Source organism: Petaurus breviceps, unplaced genomic scaffold (genome assembly GCF_028583685.1).
Source record: "Petaurus breviceps papuanus isolate PSGF00001 unplaced genomic scaffold, PetGlider_PUasm1.0 90504, whole genome shotgun sequence".
In the NCBI taxonomy this organism is placed as follows: domain Eukaryota; kingdom Metazoa; phylum Chordata; class Mammalia; order Diprotodontia; family Petauridae; genus Petaurus; species Petaurus breviceps.
Genome location: NW_027187266.1, coordinates 2,270,443 through 2,289,727, shown reverse-complemented (window position 1 = coordinate 2,289,727; position 19,285 = coordinate 2,270,443). Strand labels below are relative to the sequence as shown.

The 19,285-nt window shown below is 38.0% G+C and overlaps 1 protein-coding gene across 1 annotated transcript; it reads left to right on the top strand.

Annotated features, from left to right (window-relative positions):
- Positions 1 to 4,256: 4,256 nt before the first annotated feature.
- Positions 4,257 to 4,654, top strand: LOC138141873 (large ribosomal subunit protein eL38). The gene has a single exon (XM_069062765.1). It carries the CDS (start codon positions 4,384 to 4,386, stop codon positions 4,594 to 4,596), a length of 213 nt encoding a protein of 70 aa, XP_068918866.1. The 5' UTR covers positions 4,257 to 4,383; the 3' UTR covers positions 4,597 to 4,654.
- Positions 4,655 to 19,285: the final 14,631 nt, after the last annotated feature.

The window sequence follows — 19,285 nt, the reverse complement described above, 5'->3', positions numbered from 1 at the left end:
AGTATATATATATATATATGTGAGAGTGTGTGTATAATGTATGTGTGTATAAGTATATGTGGGTAGTGGTGGAAAGAAAGAGCATGTGATCTTCACAATAATAATGATGTGGGTGTTATTATTATTATCCCTATTTTTCAGATGAGGAAACTGAGTTTGAGAGACCTTAAGGGACTGGCCCAGGGTCATATCACTAGTAATTCTAGTAATTATCTGAAGCAGAATTCAAACCCCTTTTTCCTTACTCCAGGGCCAGGCAAAAGTCTGTCTACTATACTAACAGCCTCTTAAATAACTAAATAAATTCATATTTATTATCCCTTTTCATTGGCTGTATCTAAGCATTTTGCAAAGGTCACACTGGATGAAGAGTTCATAGTGGTATGCATCTATATGATGATTACATTTAACCTCTTAATACAGAGTGGAGAGTGTTTTTAAAAATATATATATTTTAACTTGAAATTTCTGGTCTTATCTCTTAGGAAGTCTATGCAGTTTGGGTAATGGCAAGTGAAGGATCAGCTTACAAACACAGTGTTTTCCAGAAAGACAATCTTAAACATATATATAGCTATTCAAATTCCACGTTTCCTTTCATGCTATTTTCAGTGTTTTTCAAATTAAACATTAGGTTTAGCAGCACACAGTGAATGGTAGATTAAAGGGCCAGTCTAGTTCCGCAAACCTTGGGCTTTCCACATTTGTCTAGGAATAGCTTTTCTCTGGGTGGGCCAGGTGAAATACAGAAGCAGCAAAGTTATTGTTGCCTCACTTCCCTCAACTAGATGGGTGTGGGGAAGCCAGATGGGGGAAGGTCAGAAAAGAAGGAAAATGAAGGCAAAACAGAGTGGAGAGAAGGGAAGATAGGCAAAAGCAAGTGGTAACTGCAACACCATTTAAAGCCTTCCACTAAAATTCCAAAACTTTTGTTTAAAGAATAACTATGTAAGACAAAGATAAATAAATAAATAAACAAGTATCCATTAAGTGTTTACGATATCCAGGTATGATGCTAAGTTCTGGCAATACCAAGAAAGGAAATATCAACTAATGTAAAATTGATGCTTAATAATTATTTTAAAAATTTGAAAATATGCTGTTGCAATTGTTGGGGGGGGGGGTTTAGGGGGAGGGAAGTGAGTGAAGTCCAGATTTATCATTTCACGTGTATAAGGAACTCCCAGTAAAGAAATTCCCTCCACCAATGCAATTAGAGATTTCCCTGGAGGAACTTTAATGACTTGGCTTGGGATCACATAGTTAATATGTAACAGGGATGGGACTTGAGCCTCTCCCTGTATTTGAGGCCAGCTTTCTACCAATAATCCCCACCTGACTTTTTATCCCCTCACACAGCTAGGTTGAGAATAGAAAATATACCTAAGTAGTAAGATTAATCTCTGTCACCTCAGCAGCAAGGTAGCACAATGGGTAAGCCTGCTGAACTTGGAGGGAGGAAGACCTGATTCCACATCCTACTTATGACACTTGCTTATTATGTATTCTGAACCCCTATCTGCTTTTTTCCTCTTTTGTGAAATCAAGATAATAGTTGCACCTACTTCATAGGATTGTGGTGGGGACCAAATGAGATGACCTATGTGCAGTGTTCTGCAAACCTTAAAGTACTTTTTTTAGTTGTTTTTCAGTCATGTCTGACTCTTTTCGATCTCTTTGGGGGTTTTCTCAGCAAAGATGCAGGAGTGGTTTGCCATTTCCTTCTACGACTCATATTACAGATAAAAAAACTAAGGAAACAGGGTTAAGTGATTTGTCCAGGGTCACACAGCTAATAAGTATCTGAGGGTGGGTTTAAAGTGCTAAACAAATGCTTATAATTATTATTATTACTATTTATTATCATACTCAAAAGTGCTAATGAAGTTATCAGTTTAGCCAAATAAGAACTACTATATAACACTTTGGGGTCTCCTTTTGTTTCATTTATAAAATGAATACAAATATATAAATATATTATAAAAATATAATACAATAATATAAATGAATATATATATATAGTCTTGGTTGGAAGATGGAGAAAAGTTATTATGGGTTTGTAAGTGAACATAAATCTACCCAGTGGTTAAAGACTGGATTTTTCCACCTTATACTTGGTGTGTTGTCCTTACTGTCTTGGTCACTGGAAATCTCCTTCATGCCTGCAGCATGGTGTCCACTGTCCAGTTAGATGCCAGCTTATTGAGATTACCAGGCCACTTAGTGATGCACATTGTGCTATTAGCAATCAGTTTTGACAAGCACAGAGCCAATTAGGGGCATGAGCTAAGGCCCTGGACCTCTATTTTCTCATTCATCAAAATACATCTTCTTAAATCGCTCTTGTCTATAGTTTTCAGTTTGGGTGATATTTACATAGTCCTCTGTTTTATGAGTTGCCATGGCCAAAAATGATGGACAAAGTCATCTTTTCAATGCTAACATTTTCTTAGGGTTATTGTAAGGCAGCAAGTCATGGAACACCCCCACCTCTGGAGCACTGAAAATGAGTATCACCCAGAAGGCAATGAAAAGGAATGTGGTGAGTAAAAGCAGACTGCAAAGGCATATTGTTTGGAGAGGACAGGAATAAAAGGATGAGACCAAGGAAGCATATGACAAGAAGAGGAATAGGGCTGATCATATCACAAGAACAATGGATGATGGGTAGACAGCCAGAGTGCTCTCTCCACTGGTACCCTGGTGATGTCAGGATTCAGTCAGAAAGCCCTCTGGTATGTTTGGTGGGTTTCCTGGGGCAAACTTTTGGAAAAACATGGACAAGAGTCACACAGAATGGGTGGGCATGAATGAGTTACCATTTGCATTGTTAGAGGGATATCCTAAATTGATGAGATCACAGATTCAGTGAGTACTTGAATAAAAAACGTATTTTAAACAGACAATGATAGCTGGAAGATGGCCAGACCCTGGATACTTCACTAAGAAGCAGAGAGGAGTGTCAGGAGCCACTCAAATGTCCTGTTATGATTTCTGTTATAATTATGCTGTACATCCATCATCATATTAGTTAATACCTTCTTATGTATCTATAAATATTTTTACAACAGGTGATATAGTCAATCTGCTAGTTTTGCTATAAGCCATGTAGTAACAAAAACAATTACTAGAACCAATGTTTAAAGAATCAATACTTTGCTATCTGCTTTCCGTAAAAAGTCTACAAAGGATATTAAAAGTAACAGAGAACCATCCTAGCTTTCATCCCCACTATAAATAAATCAGTAAGCATTTATTAAGCATCTTCTGTATGCTGAGCATTGTGCTAATAGAAAAAGAAGTAAAAGATAGTCCCTGACTTCAAGGAGCTTACCATCCAATGGGGGAGACTAAATTATGAATTTCAAGTATAAATTTAACAATTATATTTTGGAAGCAGAGTTTTTGGCTAGCTTGCTGTTATTGTCACTATTGTTAGTCAAATTAACTTTGTGAAATCAAGTTTTTCAGGGTACACACTATACTAGAAGATTCTTTTCTTTCTATTACTATGAAAGCAATTGTGCTACATGTCACTAGGAATCATTTATGCCTAGAGAAAAAATTTATCCTCCAAGACTAAGGCTATCCATGAGCAATATTTAGCACTCCTAGGCACTGGAAGCAAAATTGTGAAAAGACAATATTTGTTCTTAGAGCCCATTATCGTTTTTTTTTAATTATGTCAGAGACAGCATCCTCTTGTTCTCTTTCTACCTGTTCCCAAGAGATATTCTGAAAGGCAGCTTTACTAAAGCATTATTATTCATAGCTTAATGTGGTACTTCTTCCAGAGTTTCACCAAAAAAAAAAATCAGAGAACCTACATAGTATGCAATCATCATCATTATAACAAATATATCAAACCTAAAACTAAAGGAATGAAGCTTCTTATGCAACATTTCAGGATGAAATGAATTACTGGGGGAGTGGGGAGCAATGAAACAGGAGAAAGCTTTCATTACTCAACACACACACACATACACACACATATGAGGAAGACCATTGTTTACTTCATTTAAGGGTAAGGTCAGCCCTTTTTCAACCAATCAATTAATAAACATTTACTTAGCAACTTCTATGTTCCAGGCACTGTGCTAAGGGCTAAGGATGCAGGAAGGGACAAAAAAACAGTCCCTGCTCTCAAGGAGCTTACAGTCTATCAGGGGAGACAACATGCAAACAAACATATACAAAGAAAGCTATATGCAGGATGAGAAGGAAATAAAAACATAAAAAATAAAAATAGGAAATGATTTTTAAAAAATTAACAGAGTGGGAAGTTCATCCTTTTTCGTCTTCCTCGGCTCCTTGGCAGTTGTGTCTACCGAAGCACGACCTCTCAGGCCACAAGCTGCTCCTCGTCCCGCCAACGCCGCCACCATGCCCCGAAAAATCGAGGAAATAAAAGACTTCTTGCTCACAGCCAGGAGAAAAGATGCCAAATCTGTCAAGATCAAGAAAAACAAGGACAATGTGAAGTTTAAGGTTCGCTGCAGCAGGTACCTGTACACATTGGTTATCACAGACAAAGAGAAGGCAGAGAAACTTAAACAGTCCCTGCCTCCTGGTTTGGCTGTGAAGGAGCTGAAGTGAAGGAATCATTCATTGTTACACCTATATTAAAATGTAGAAGAAAAAAAAATTAAAAGAAGGAAGGCACTAGAATTAAGGTGGAAGAAGGAGAACATTTCAAACATAATTAGCAATGAAAAATGTATTCTCTTTTAACAGTAATGTAACATAATGACACATAAACTTTGAGTTATTTTCCTGGTAATGGCAACAGATCTGCATAAACATGTGTAATAGTAATGGAATATAAAGATTCCCCTCTATTGGCTTGGTTTTTGGTTTGATTGTGTTAAAACCCCGAGCTTGTGAATCCCACTTGTGGGATGGACTTGTTGACGTGAAAAGAGAGGGCTGAACTGGGAGGAGCTGGTGACATAGATTTGGAGAGACACAAGAGAGAAGCAGAAGAACTTTTTGGAAGCAGCACCCTTTTGGAGGCAGAGAGAGACTGAGAGGATTGTTGAGGGCCACTTTGAATTGCCCAGGACTTTGAGAGCTGCCACCCAGAGCTGCCAAGGACTGAGGAGACACGGCTGTTAAGCTGGTACTTTGTCTGTCTGTTTTGATGTTGTTTTGCCAGATTTGTCCACTGGTGAAAGACAGTGCTGTTGTTGCAGAAGTTTTGGAACCTTGCTGTTGGTTCAGAAACCCTGAAGAAGGATTTTCTTGTTGTATGTTTACAGAAATCCTGGAAGGGGGTTTTGCTAATGTTTTCAGGGGTCCTAGGACTGTTCTGCAGACAGAGAATGAATTAATGAAGAGACTGGCAATGTATCTTGTGGCCTTGCTAGGCTTTGTCTCCCCAGGAACAAAGATTGCTGAGAACTTGCCTGTGTCAAGATGAAGAAAAGACCTCCATTTGGGCATCAAGTGCTGTGCTTAAACTTGTTGTAACTCTGGGGTAGATTCAATTGTGACCCAGGGGTGGGGAACTTTTGACCTTTTTGTGTTCTATGATCGAACAAATGAATGTATGTTACTTATCATTGGAAACTAATCTCCATTTGAGAAGAGGGGCTTTGTGATGGACTAAATGAAGGTACAGCCTAGGGGTGGAGTAGTATTTACAACAGGGACTTTGTAATTGATTAAATGAATGTAATGTCCTGAGGTGGGGTAGTACTTGATTAAATCAGGTAGTACTTGGAGATTATTTAATCACATTTAGTAAATGCTGTATTTTGAATGATGCCATATTTTGATCTTCTCTGTTCTTAAGTTTTCACTGAATAAAATGGAGAGCACCTATGCTGGTATTTTGAACCTTGGGAAGTTGCCTTTGCTTGGCATTACATTACAACATGACATCACAGATTTGTATTATAGAAAAGAAAAAAATAGGAGTTGGTCACATAAGAACAGGTGATAGGAAGTGGACATCAAGTGTGTTATTAGTATCTATGAAATGTCGTGAGTGCTAGAAGGTGCTGAGAATGTGGAGAAGGGAAGGAAACAAGTGTTTATATAGTTCTCTGTGCAAAGCTCTTTACAAATATTTCATTTGATCTTCACAATTCTATGAGGTAGGTGCTATTATTAGTCCCATTTTACTACTTTTTTAGTCAAAATTAATAAAACTTTATTTACACTTTAATAAAGTAAAACAGACAAGAGGCAGCTTCATGCTGCCTAAGAGCATATGATCCCATGGACAAATACTACCCCTCCTCTTCAGGTTTTAAAACCTCTTTCTCTCCCCCACTTCAAGCAAGCTAATTAAATTAGGGCCCTACTGCGGATAGGCCTAGGGATGTGTCCTTGGTCTAGGTATGTGTCCTTTATCGCTCTTCCCACCCTCAGTCTTTTAGGAAGGCAAGTAGAGTTTATTTTAATTATTTTTTAATCAAATGCTTTATTAACTTCTAGTTTACATCATTCATTTCCACAAGATTTTGAATTACAAATTTTCTCCCCGTTTTTCCCCTACCCACCACCCCAAAATAGTTATCCCACTGGATATTGCCTTCTCCAGTCTGCTTTCTCCCATATCTTCTCCCATACCCCCTCTGACTTTCTAGTAGGGCATGGTGGATCTCTATGCCCCAGTGCCTGTATGTCTTATTTCCCAGTTACATGTAAAATAATATCAATTATATATATATATATATAATTTTAAACTTTTGATTTTAAAACTTTAAATTCCAGATTCATTCTCTTCCTCCCTTGTCACCCACCCTTACTGGGAAGATAAGCAATTCAGTATAGGTTGTACATGTGTAGCTATGCAAAACATTTCCATAGTGGATGTATTGTAAAAGACTATTTCCCTCCCGCCTATTCCACCACCCACTTGTTCTCTTCTCTACTTTAATCCTGTCCCTTTTCAAAAGTGGGTGCTTCCAACTTCCCTCCCCCCAGCCTGCCCTCCCTTCCATCAGCCCCCCTCTCATCCCCTTCCCCCCTACTCTCCTGTAGGGTGAGATACCCTATTTAGTGTGTATGTCATTCCCTCCCTAAGCGAAATTCAATGAGAATAAGGTTAACCCATTCCCTTTTGAGGCAAGTAGCATTTAAATGGCTTGCTCAGGCAATAAGTGTGTGAGGTCATATTTGAACTCAGTCGCAGTGCTCTATCCACTGTGCCACTGAGCTGTCTCCCCTGTAGAGGATTTTTGGGAAAACAAGTAGGCTGTCAGAGATGGTCAGAAAGGTATAAAATGGGAGTCAAGATGGCGGAGTAGAAACAGGACCTCCACTGGGCTTTAGCTCCCACCACCTCCAATGCATGTTAAAGGTGATTCTGAACAAACTTTCGAGCTACAGAACCCACAAAATGACACAGAGAAGCTAACTTCCTGCTGAGGACAGCCCAGCAGGTCATCAGGGAGCAGCCAGCATAGCACTCTGGAAACTGACCCCAGCCCCACATTAGTCAGAGGTTTTAGCCCCAGGGCGGGCCTGACCAGCCACCAGCTGGAGGGATATCAGATCACCAGCAGCTGTGGTGGTTTCCAGAATTATCAACCTATAGATGCTAAGGACAAAGTGAGAGGTCAGTGCAGTGTGGACTTTGGGATCCAGTAGTTGGGAGTGTAGTTGGCCTTTATCCCCTGGAGTGAGAAGCCTCTGAAGCCCCATGGGGCTGTGCAGCCTCAGCCACATGGCAGCTTCAGCTCCTGACCTACAGACTGTAGTTATTGCTCTTGTTTTAACCTTCTTGGATGTGGATTGTGGTCTAGGGTGGATGTCCTGGGATGTGCGACCAGCTTGCCAGAATGTGTGGAGGATTCAGAGAGGACACCCAACTAATACCTTTGGCAGCTGAGAAAACCTCAGCATTTGGTACAAAGCTCTCCTGTCTGGTAGCAGAGTCCTACTGTGTCAAAAAGCCCCAAAGTCAAGTAATTGAGTGGCAAAATGAGCAAACGAGAGAAGCAAAGTAAACAGAAGAATCCAACATTAGACTCCTATTTTGGGGACAAAAAGGATCAAAGCATGGAACAGGAAGAAAACAGTGAAGTTAGAACTCCTGCACCAAAAGCTTCTAAGAAAAAAATAAAATAAAATGAGATAATATTGTAAAGAAATTCACAAACCTCAAAGTGCTATATAAGTGCTAATAGATTATTATTACATATATGAAATTATGTTTATAATTATATATAATATATTAAAAATATATAATATAAATGCAATTATATATAATATTATCATTATTATCCATTCAACTATGAGCTCCTTGAGGGCAGGGATTATCTTTTGCATCTTTTTGTGTTCCCAGAAGTTAACACAGTGCCTGTACATAGGAGGAACTTAATAAATGTTTCTTAACCAACTGACTAACAGATGTGCTGCAATCTGCATCAAGGGAAAGACCCCACATCATTAAATTCAAGCTAATCTGCAAGTACTTATTAAGTGTCTTCTATGACTATAATACTGTAATAGGCAATGGGAATAAAGAAGTAGTTTAGACTCTGAAGAGGTTTTTAGTTTGATGAGATCAGAGATCCATTAAAATATGAAAGAAGGTGATAAGGCTTGCCCTGAGCATCCATATTCTTTCACTTTTAGACTTTATGGACAAATGAATATATTGGTGTGATGTCTGGTCTTAGATGTGCAGTCTAGAACCATGGAATAGTTTCTCTCAGGAAAAAGCAAACTAGCTCTTATGAAGATAGAAATCTGGACAGGGACCACATCAGAATTGTCCTCTAGCTCAGCACTACTTAAACTGTGGATCATTAACCCATATGGGGTCGTGAAAAATTTGGCAACAGTAAAAGGTTTCTGGATGCACAACAACCAAAAATTAATTAAAAATCAAGTGTGTAATGAATCCGAGGTGTATGCCAGCATCGTATCATACAACTTCACTGCAGACTTGGTTCTGAACACAGAGCATGTGCATGTGCGCTTGCACTGAGCATGCCCTCAGACCATGCAATGCCAACAAACATTTTAAAAGGGAAAAAAGTTCCCCAGTGGAAAAAGTTTAAGAAACCTTGCTCTAGCTAATCAAATAAAACCAATCCAATTATGGGACCACAGATAGTACCATCATCAACAATTATTTACTTAGAATCCATTGCAGACCTGACTATCCACTAATTGCTAGAACCTCAAAGCCCCTACCTTCAAGAGAGTCTGCCTCTTACAGAGTTGCATCACTTAACTCAGTCTATTTACAGGTAACCCTGTAAATATGTAAAAAATGTAAGCTTTAAAACCATTATCTTCACTGGATCACATATTTAGAGTTTAGATGTCATGTAGTCTAACTTCTCATTTTCCAGACAAGTAGATAAAGAAGATAAATGTTTTGCCCAAAAAGATGAAAGCTGATATATGCAAGCAATAGAATTCTATCTCAGATTTGTTACCCCAAATGCTGTATTCTTCCCATATTAAATCCCATCCTCTCATTTCTTAATGCTAGGTCTCCCTGGGGGAAGGAGGAAATGGAAAAAGTACCTTCTATGGACCAGGTACTGTGCAACTTTGTGAGGTAGATGCTGTTATCTGCATTGAGAAAATTGTAGCAGATGTTTGCCAGGGTCAGCCACATGGCTACTAAGTTTCTGAGGCTGTCTCTCCTTTAACATAGCCTGATATTCACTAACCTTGCTTTTCCTTCAAGATTCATGTGGAAGAAAAGCAAGGTTAGTGTATATTAAATAGACTATATTAAAGGTGAAACAGTTTGATTTCTCATTGGTTAGTTCTGGGCCTAGAATCAGGAAAACCTGAGTTCATTCCAGGCTCAGAAACTCAAACCTCTCACAACTTCACTGAACCTACAAAATTCTCTCTGTCCCTAGAAAGCAGTTCAAAGTCAGGTATTTGTATTGAGTCAGAATGGGTAACTCCATTTTAAAACTGTGTTTTAAACTTTGAATTCAGGGCAGGTACCTGCATAAACTGGTGGTAGTATATGCTCACTAATTCCATCTAAATAGCAATGAGGGAGGAACTGGTATGACCCTAATCCCATCTCCTCATAAATTTTGTAGACCTATCAAGAGCTGAGGCCGCACTAACCCCATAGCCTCATTTGAAACTTGGACCAATTAAAACTGTCTTTCTGTTATATGGAAACTACTTACTCCTGTCTATAAAAAGCAGAACACAGGTTAAATCCTATCCAGTCCATCAACAGCTGTTGACTTGATGTATTAATAAATTCCATTTGTCTTACTCCCTGAGTTTGCCAAAATTGCTAAGGGCAAGGCCCTAACCTAGGTTTCTTTTAACAATACACTCCTCTTCTGATATGAGACTCATGGGTTTTGTATTACTCTATACCAGGGATGGGGAACATTCAGTCTCGAGACCACATGTGGCCCTGTAGGTCTTCAAGTGTGGCCCAATTTGAATTAAGTTAAAGGACTGCTTCTGAGGACCTAAAGGACCACATGTGGCCTGGAGGTCACAGGTTTCCCACTCCTGCTCTATACAATAACCTTACCTTGGCTTCCTCCCAATATCTCAGTCATCTAAGTCTGGACTTTGGGTGGGAGGGCAGAGAAAGTGAATGTTTAAGGCTAAGAAGGTTGGAGGTTGCTGACCTTCTCATTCAGCATAGTCACTTGTTTGGGGAGGATAGTTGACTCTATTAGCAATAGAACATAAAATAAAATATTAGTAAATTCTGATCCTCCAAGGAAAATCATGGAGTAAACCCCCTTCAGCTCATAACCATCAGAAGTACTCTTAACACACATACACCCTTGATCCCCACTTCTCTATTGTTCCAGTTTTACTCCCAAAGTTAAAAAAGGAAACAGCAGTGGGGCCTGGGCTTTGTTAAAAACAGAGGGAGAATCATGAGACCTGGGTTCTGGACCTAAAATTCTTTATCTGTAAAATGAAAATATCAGACCAAATGATCCCTTCCAGCACCAAAACTGTAATCTCTCTGAAGTGTGTATAAGGTACACCAATGACCCTGCAGAAATGAACTCAGGCTTCCTTAGAACTCAAAGAGATCTTGGCAGCATAAAGAGAAAGCCAGCAATGGGCTGATTGTCAATCAGGCAGCATGGCCTAAAATGCACTCCCTGGTCTGCCTAGGCTTCCCTTTCTCTTTGTGGTGCCGATTTGTAGGAATGTGTGTCTGCTGTAGGCAGATGCTTAGTTCTTTTTAGCCTAGAGCTGTTGGAAGCTCTCAAAGTGCAGGTGGCCACTAAAGGAAGACTGGGTCCCAGGTAAATGGGGTCAGGGATAATGCAAATTTTGCCCCCAGCTGAATTGAATTTTTATTGGCCTAATGACTTTCCAAACCTATTTGCAAAGCTGTGCTAATGACTTTAAAGAGGTTTGCCTACATTTCTGTGAGCTGGGGGAAAATGCAAAGTACTTTAGAAGTGCTTCAAAGCATAACTGCAACCCCTGTCCCCCTCCCTTTCCTACCTGGTCATAGCCCTTTTCTTCTGAGGAATTCAGGTGTTCTGTATACATTGACTCATGAACCCGAAGATTGTTCCTGTAATTCAGGTTAAAAAAAATCAACACTAAAATCCCTTTCTGAGGGAGACACTTCAGGGCACATGTATAAATATCTTGCTTAAAGGTTCACTCTAGAGGGGTCATTCCAGTACTAGTGAAAAAGATCAAGTCCCCCGACTTCCTTTCCCAAGAAGCATTTTCCCAATATTTTTCGTTCTTTTATAATTCCAAGTAAAAACAAAAACAAACAAGCAAAAAACCTGTAATTCAGTTTGCCAGTAGGCTACCTAGAATGAGGAAATAGCTTAAGCTTGAGACAGAACACTAACCTGACCACTACTATGCTGCAGTTATTGTTCAGATATGATATGGAAGGCCCCCAAGCTTGATACATAATAAATTTGTGTGTTCATCTGAAATAGTACTGAATTCTCTGAGTATCTGAATCTGAGACTGGGTTTGTTGTTTGTCACATCTTAAGGGAAAAAACTATTGAAAAGAATCATGAACTATTTACATGTCAGTTTGAATTTTCATGGCATCTCTGGCAACTAAAACAAAAAGAAGTTCCATATATTCAACAAGCACATATTTCTGTTGTAAGAGGGTCAAAATGATGCTTGATGTTGGGGCTACCCCATTAGGGATTGGAGCATGACTATAGGTGACAGCACCACATTTTTGGAAGGAGTTTTATGAACTGGAGAGTTTTCGTAGGGGAGCAAACCAGCGTGGTTAAGGGCCTCCTGTTGAAGGAGTAGGGAATCCTTAGTTTAAAGAAGAGAAAACTCAGTGTGGGTATGGGCAGAGGTGTCAAGCAAGCTGTCTTAAATAATTTGTAGGACTTTGTGAAAGAAGGATTTGTTTAGTTTTATCTGACTCCAGATGAGCATGAGTTGCAAAGAAGCAAATTTCATTTTGATGCAAAAAAACAAACAAAAGAAACCCCAACCCTGCCTTCCCCCAAAACACAAAAATCCAACACCTTCCTAACAATTAAAGATATCTAAAAATGTAATGTGCTGCCATAGAAGGCAATAGGTTCCTTCTCACTGGAGAGAACTCAAGCAAAAGTGGGATGATTGTTGCAATTTAATATGCATTTAGTACATGCCTACTATATTCAAGACACTGGGCTAAGTCTGGGGGTACAAAGACAAAAACTTCTGGCTGGGTATGATCGGGTTTGGTTTTTTGTTTTTGTTTTTTCCTTCTTTTAGTATGTATTTTACTAGAGGTCTTCTGTGATTCCACTATTTGTTTTTCATTTCATTTATGTCTGATTCTTCATGACTCCATTTGGGGTTTTCTTGGCAGATATTGGAGTGGTTTGTCATTTTCTTTTCCTATAGATGAGGACCCTGAGGCAAACAGGTTTAAGCGACTTGCCCAGGGTCACATAACTAATACCCGTGTTTCCCTGATAATAAGAGCTATCCCGAAAATAAGCCCTCCCCTTACTGTGTAAGATTCCTCTAAAATAAGCCCTCCCCCGAAAATAAGCCCTATTGAAATTGCTACTGTAGTGAAGGTGATCCCCTGCGCTACACGCTACATTACGGTACCCTCTGTATGCACCGTTCCCCTCCCCCATGAAACGCAAGCCGCGCTCCGAGCTGCATCCAATCAGAGCTGCAGCAGTGAGCACGTCATCCTGTTCTTCCCCAGTGATTTGCTTATTGAATAAAGGTACATTTTTTTGTTCACATTTACCTGTTTATTAAAATTGCTGTCAATGTTCATTAAAATAAGCCCTCCCCTGAAAATAAGTCCTCTGGTGTTTTTCTGTCCAAAAAAATAATAAGACAGTGTCTTATTATCGGTGAAACACAGTAAGTGTCTGAGGCTGGATTTGAACTCATAAAATTAAGTCTTCCTGACTCCATGCCCAGTGCTCTACCTGCTGTACCACTTGGCTGCCTTTTTTTGACCATGGAAGGTTCCTAAAGTTTGTTCAGAAGGGCAAAGGGCAAAGAGTTGAATAAGTCTACTTATAATTAAGGGTGAGAGAAAGCAAGTTCCTTGAGTTCATGGTAAAGATAATTCCTGCATTATACAGGGCCTCCTATGTGGTATACTTTAAACACACAAGCCTTGCTTCATGATTCTGGTTGGACTGGAAATTCTACAACCACCACCTTTCAAAATGGAATTTTTTCCTTCCAATTCTGCTTAACAAAAAACAAAAAAAAAAGCAAAAATAGCAGTAGAAATTGTTGTGAAGAGTTTATCAAACTTAACATTTCTCAAGAGAGGATTACTTACATATTATTAATATAGAAAAGTCCAATATTTTACTCTAACACATTTCTTCTGCCCATCCTTGGTCTAAATGAAAAGCTTTTATGAATAAGCAACAGGAGCCTATTTTAGCCTAGGTATAACTCTGAACTCATGAGAAATAACAAAATTGCCATGGAAAGTAGCAGCTGCACTTATAATGACAAACCTAATAGTGAACCTCATTTCCATGGTAATTGTTTTAAATTGAATATCTTCGCTGCACATCTGTGACCAAGAATAAGAATAACAAAATGAAGGTGGTTAAAATGGCAAATCAGTCCATAAATGACTTTTTCATAAAAGAAATACCAAGTTTGTGAATTAGTGGAATTCTAACAGTGCTTGCTGGTGTGGAAGATACAGAAGATGATAATCATATGGCTCATGCTCTCAGAGATCTAATGGAAGGGAACAGAATTACATACCCATAATGCCATTAGATATAATACCAGGGCATCTAAGTGGTAGAGTGGATAGAGTACTAGGCCTACAATCTAGGAAGATTCCTCTTCCTGAATTTAAATTCAACTTCAGACACTCAATAACTGTATAACCCTGGGCAAGTTACTTAATTCTGTTTGCCTCCATTTCCTCACCTATTAAATGAATAGGAGAAGGAAATAGCAAACTACTTCAATATCTTTTCCAAGGCAAAAACCAATTGGGGGCATGAAGAGTCAGACACAACAGAAACAAATGAACAATAACAATACCATTAGAAGAGTGTACAACACACAGGTAAACAAATATTGAATTATATAATTCAGAGGAATGGGGAGAGAGAGATAGAGAGACACAGAGAGAGACAGAGAGATAGAGATACAGAGAGAGAGAGAGAGAGAGAGAGATCACAACTAGATGGAGTAGTTGAAAATGGCATTATGGAAGAGGTAGGATTTTAATAGTGCCTCGAAATCTAGGCAGAGTGTGGAGAAGTGGAGAGGGAAGAATCACAGAAGCAATATAGAAGGATTAATTCTAGATCAGATCTTTATTTGAGGAGGGGATATTGTTTAGGACATTTTAGGTGTCGTTCATTGGTGACATGTGATGACATTAATTACCCAATGACATTTCTGGTCATTTGAAAGAGATATGCCTAGTAAATCACATATGAGAAGTAAAATGAATTAAAGTGCATACTGTCTAGATTATAGAATGCCATTAGGTGGGTAGCCTGCAAAATAAGTTCATTAGTACAGATAGCTTGAACAGGAAGCACAAATAGACAGTGATCTGAGTCCCAAACCAAATAAGATGAAGAGAAGAAAATGGAACATTTGGAAACTGTACAGTGTTTTTAATGCTCCTTGCCATAGAAGCTCATTTTTAACATGATATTTTCTTGGTGTTACTACATGTCTAGGAGTCATGGAACACTCCTATTTCAGAAGAATCAAAATCACAAGAGACTCAAGGAAAAAAAGGCAAGAAACGGGAGATGTAATGAACATTGTAAAATTCATCATGAATGTAAGCCAGACTGTCAGAGAAGAAGGAACAATTATATGGGGAGAATAAGTGATGAACAAGAAAGATGGAAGGCCTGAATGCTGCACTGTTATCCAAAATATAATAAAAGAACTATAGGAAAACCTTTGAGCAGTTGAAGAGGATTAATGAAAGGACATGGACAAGAATCGCAGAGGACAAGAAGCCATGGAGGGATTATGACTTGTACCAGAAGAGGAAGTGTTGTTCAGTATGAGATCACAGATACACAAAATTATCCAAATAAGTTTCACATTTATACTCCAATGATTTACAAAAAGATTTGAAGCAGTTCTAATCTTTAATTTGGTAAGAGGGTACTCTGAAAACTAGAGCAAGGAAGCAAGGAGATATCTAGTCTTGTAAACTAATCTGCATCTACTCTTGTAAACAAACTCTAAGATCCATCATTAAGAATGCATGACCTTAGTTTTTATTGCTGAAAGGAGCTTCAGACTAGAGATTGCTTAAATGGGTCTGCTTGTACAAAGAGGCAATGTAAACAATGCTGAATGACTGGTGGCCCCTACTTTTCGGTTAAAATGTTATTCTATGAGATTGGGATGCATATAGATCAACCCAATGGGCTGAGTAAACTGGGCTTTCCCCCTTTGGAAAAAGCCAATGCTCCCTGTAAATTGCCAGAGACCAGTGTATTATTGGTTCCTCATTGTGTCAAAGAAGTCACAAAAGTGAGCATGGGCACAGAAGTTGGACTTTAAATGGACTTTAAAAGAAATGTAGTATGACCCTGTCTCTTCTTCATCTACTTATTTGCCCTGATTTTCATGAGAATCGCAGGGCTTTGGTGAAATTCTGACATTTATTGTGGGCAATTGTTTGAGTTCTTTAGCCCCATCATGTAGAAAGACCAGTAAGGGGTAGAGGAAAAAGAACTGAATTTGAAGACAAGGGACCTAGGTTTGAATGTACGAATCTGAATGTGTGAATCTGGATGTATTATTTTACCTTTGAATCTCAGTTTTCCTCATCTACAAAATGAGGAGTCCACTAGATGACCTCCAGTCACTTCACCCTTTAAGTCTATGGTTATATGAATAGGAAATTTTAGGGATATCTGAAAAGACAGTGTCATAATAAAAATGGATGAAATGAGTTATTAAAAGGCATATAGTGAAATCAATACTAAAACTGGAAATCAGAAGAGTTGACAGTGCCTACACAGTACTTGGCACATTGTAGGGGTTTCATAAAATATTTATTGACTGACTCCAAAAGAAAACAATGTAGGCTCATATTCGTTATATTTATACAGAAAAATAATTTCTCTACCAAAATAGTATAATTCTCCAGGAGAAAAAAAATGGATTTTTAATGAAATAGAGGATTTTCAAGTATTCCTGATGAAAAGACCATAATATATATGTATATATATATATATCTGGATATATCTGAAGTGGTTCGCACAGGTCCCAGGACATAGCAGGTGCTTAATAAATATTTATTGATTTATAATCAATCTTTATTTATTTGATATAGAAACTTTGAAGTACAAATACAGGAATCAATAGAAAAATAAAACAGTAAGGAGGAGTAAGTTATCATAAGGGACTAAACAAGTATAAACTGCTTACATTCTAATGGGAAGATGATCCATGTATCCCCTCTGAACCCTAGTATCATTAAGGGTCAGAGAGTCTAATTAGACAGAAGGTCTGGGAGTGGTTTTGTTGTATTGATGATCTTTAAGAATGGAAAGGGTTGGGAAGAGGAATTAGACTTGGGGTGAGAGGAAGGAGAAGAAGTTTAGGAAAAATTATCTTACATAATTGGGATATACAAGTAGAAGTCTATACAAACAAGGAGGAAGTGGTTGACCCTTGAACCTTACTCTCCCCTGAACTAGCCAAAGGAGGGAAGAATACACACACGGAGTTGGGTAGGGAAATACATTTAACTCAACAGGGAAATAGGGGAGAAGTAGTTAAGGAAGAGGGTACAAAAAGGGAGAGAGCAGATTGAGGGAGGGATAGTAGGCGTTGGTAAATATTTAACAGCCAACTCCTCAAACTTTTAAGTTTAATCTACATAATTAACATTTTCTCCATCACTTTCTTAAGTTGAAGCAATCAACAACAACAAATGAATCAAGCCCTGATTTGTTATGTTTGATGATTTTCCAGGTGTAAATCCTTATACTAAAAATATCATAATTGACTTTTATGAACCAGTTCAAACTGGCTGTAGTACACCCTTGCATTAACCTTATGGAAAACAAACTATAACTAAGGATATACAAAAAATATTTACATCTCATTTGGGGATGACAAATAATTGGAATCTGAGAGGGTACCCAGAGGGAAATGGCTGAAAAAATTATGACATATAAATTTGATGGAATTCTTATTCTATAAAAAATAAAAGATCATGAGGATGGTTTCAAAAAAACCTGGGAAGAATTGTATGAGTTGATGCAGAATGAAATGAGAAGAACCAGGAAAACCATTTATATTTACCAAGTCAAACAGCTTAGGCAGCTAGATTGAACAGTGGAGAGAACACTTGGCCCAGAGTCATGAAGACTCAATTTAAAATCTAGCCTCTGACTCTTATTAACTGTATGATGCTAAGTAAGTCACAACCTCTGTTTGCCTCCGTTTCCTCGATTGTAAAATGTGAATTGAAATACCTACCTTATTGTTGTGAGGATCAAATGAGATGGTATTTGTAAAATGCCTGGCACATAGTAAGTGCTATATAAATACTTATTCCCTTTGCCTTTCCTTCCCTTGATAAACTTAGGAATTCTAATCATCATTATGACCAATTATGATTCCAGAGGACTAATGATGAAACATACTACCCACCTCCTGATAGAGAGGTGAAAGACTTAGAATGCAAAATGAATAGTCCCCTTTTTTAATATGACCAAATATGAAAATTTGTTTCATGTGATTATTTCTTTTTTCTTCAATTGGGAGGTGATAAGATAGAAAGAAGATAAAGTTTTGTTGAGTAGGGGGAAAATTAAAAACAAAAAAAATTCTGTTTTTGTATAATTAGTTGAATTTATGTTTTAAATTCCAAAAGAACCTTTCAAAATCCAGTTTTAAATATTCCCATCTCTTCTTCAAAATCATGAGATGTCAGTATTATTTTCAGATCCCTTTTCTTATTAGATAGCACTTCTAGAACATGCAATAAAAATAGATTTTTCAGTGCTTTCAGGTTCTTTGGCTTTACCCTCTTCAGATTTAAGTAACTTCTTAATATTCACTATTATTTAACCCAACCTGGATTTAGGAATGAAATTATTTCCTAAGTTTTCCCTGTAGTGAACATTTTGAGCTAAGGATGTCATTGGCAAAAAAATTAAATTAAAAACAAACAAACAAACAAAAAAGTATGTAGTCCTTGCCTATAGTATTAGAGTACTGGTTCTTAATAACAATATCTTCAGTTCATTTTATGCAAACTCATGGTTTTCTGAGTTAGTGGTCAGTACCATCTGCATTGGAGCATTTCCAGAAGCATGGGTATTGGTATTTCTAATTTGCTCTGATATATCCTGCATTCTTAGGATGCCACTTATTTTGCTGCTCCTCTATGTCAAGCTGATGATCACAGCAGTTCTGATTAGGGCCAGCCTGCAACCTTATCTGTTCCCTCTTAACGGCTTTTTTTTTTCCCCTCATAGGAATGATTTTATCAAGGTGCTAAACCAAACAACTAGTATTTCCCGTGTCCAGTTAGCCAGTATTTCAGGGTTCTTACCAGGCTTTCACAGTTACTATAGAGACCCCACTGTACATCATTGTTTTGTATTTTACTACTTTTTCTAATATCTTCCCATCCACGTCCTTTGCCATATAGGTAATAAGGATTTGAGGGATTCACCATCAGCATCATTCATTGTAATAATTTTGCTATTCAATTGTTTCATTTCTTTATATTTATGTGCTTAATACATTTTTAAAAAATCTATTTGTAAAGTTACAGTCAAGGTATACTGGAGCATGTTTATTTCATGACTAATCTCACCAGCTGTCATTTTATTCACTAATCATGTATTATGACTGAGCTA

Excerpts from the sequence above, each read along its gene's own strand:
- LOC138141873 (XM_069062765.1), top strand. The coding sequence starts at position 4,384 with ATGCCCCGAAAAATCGAGGAAATAAAAGACTTCTTGCTCACAGCCAGG.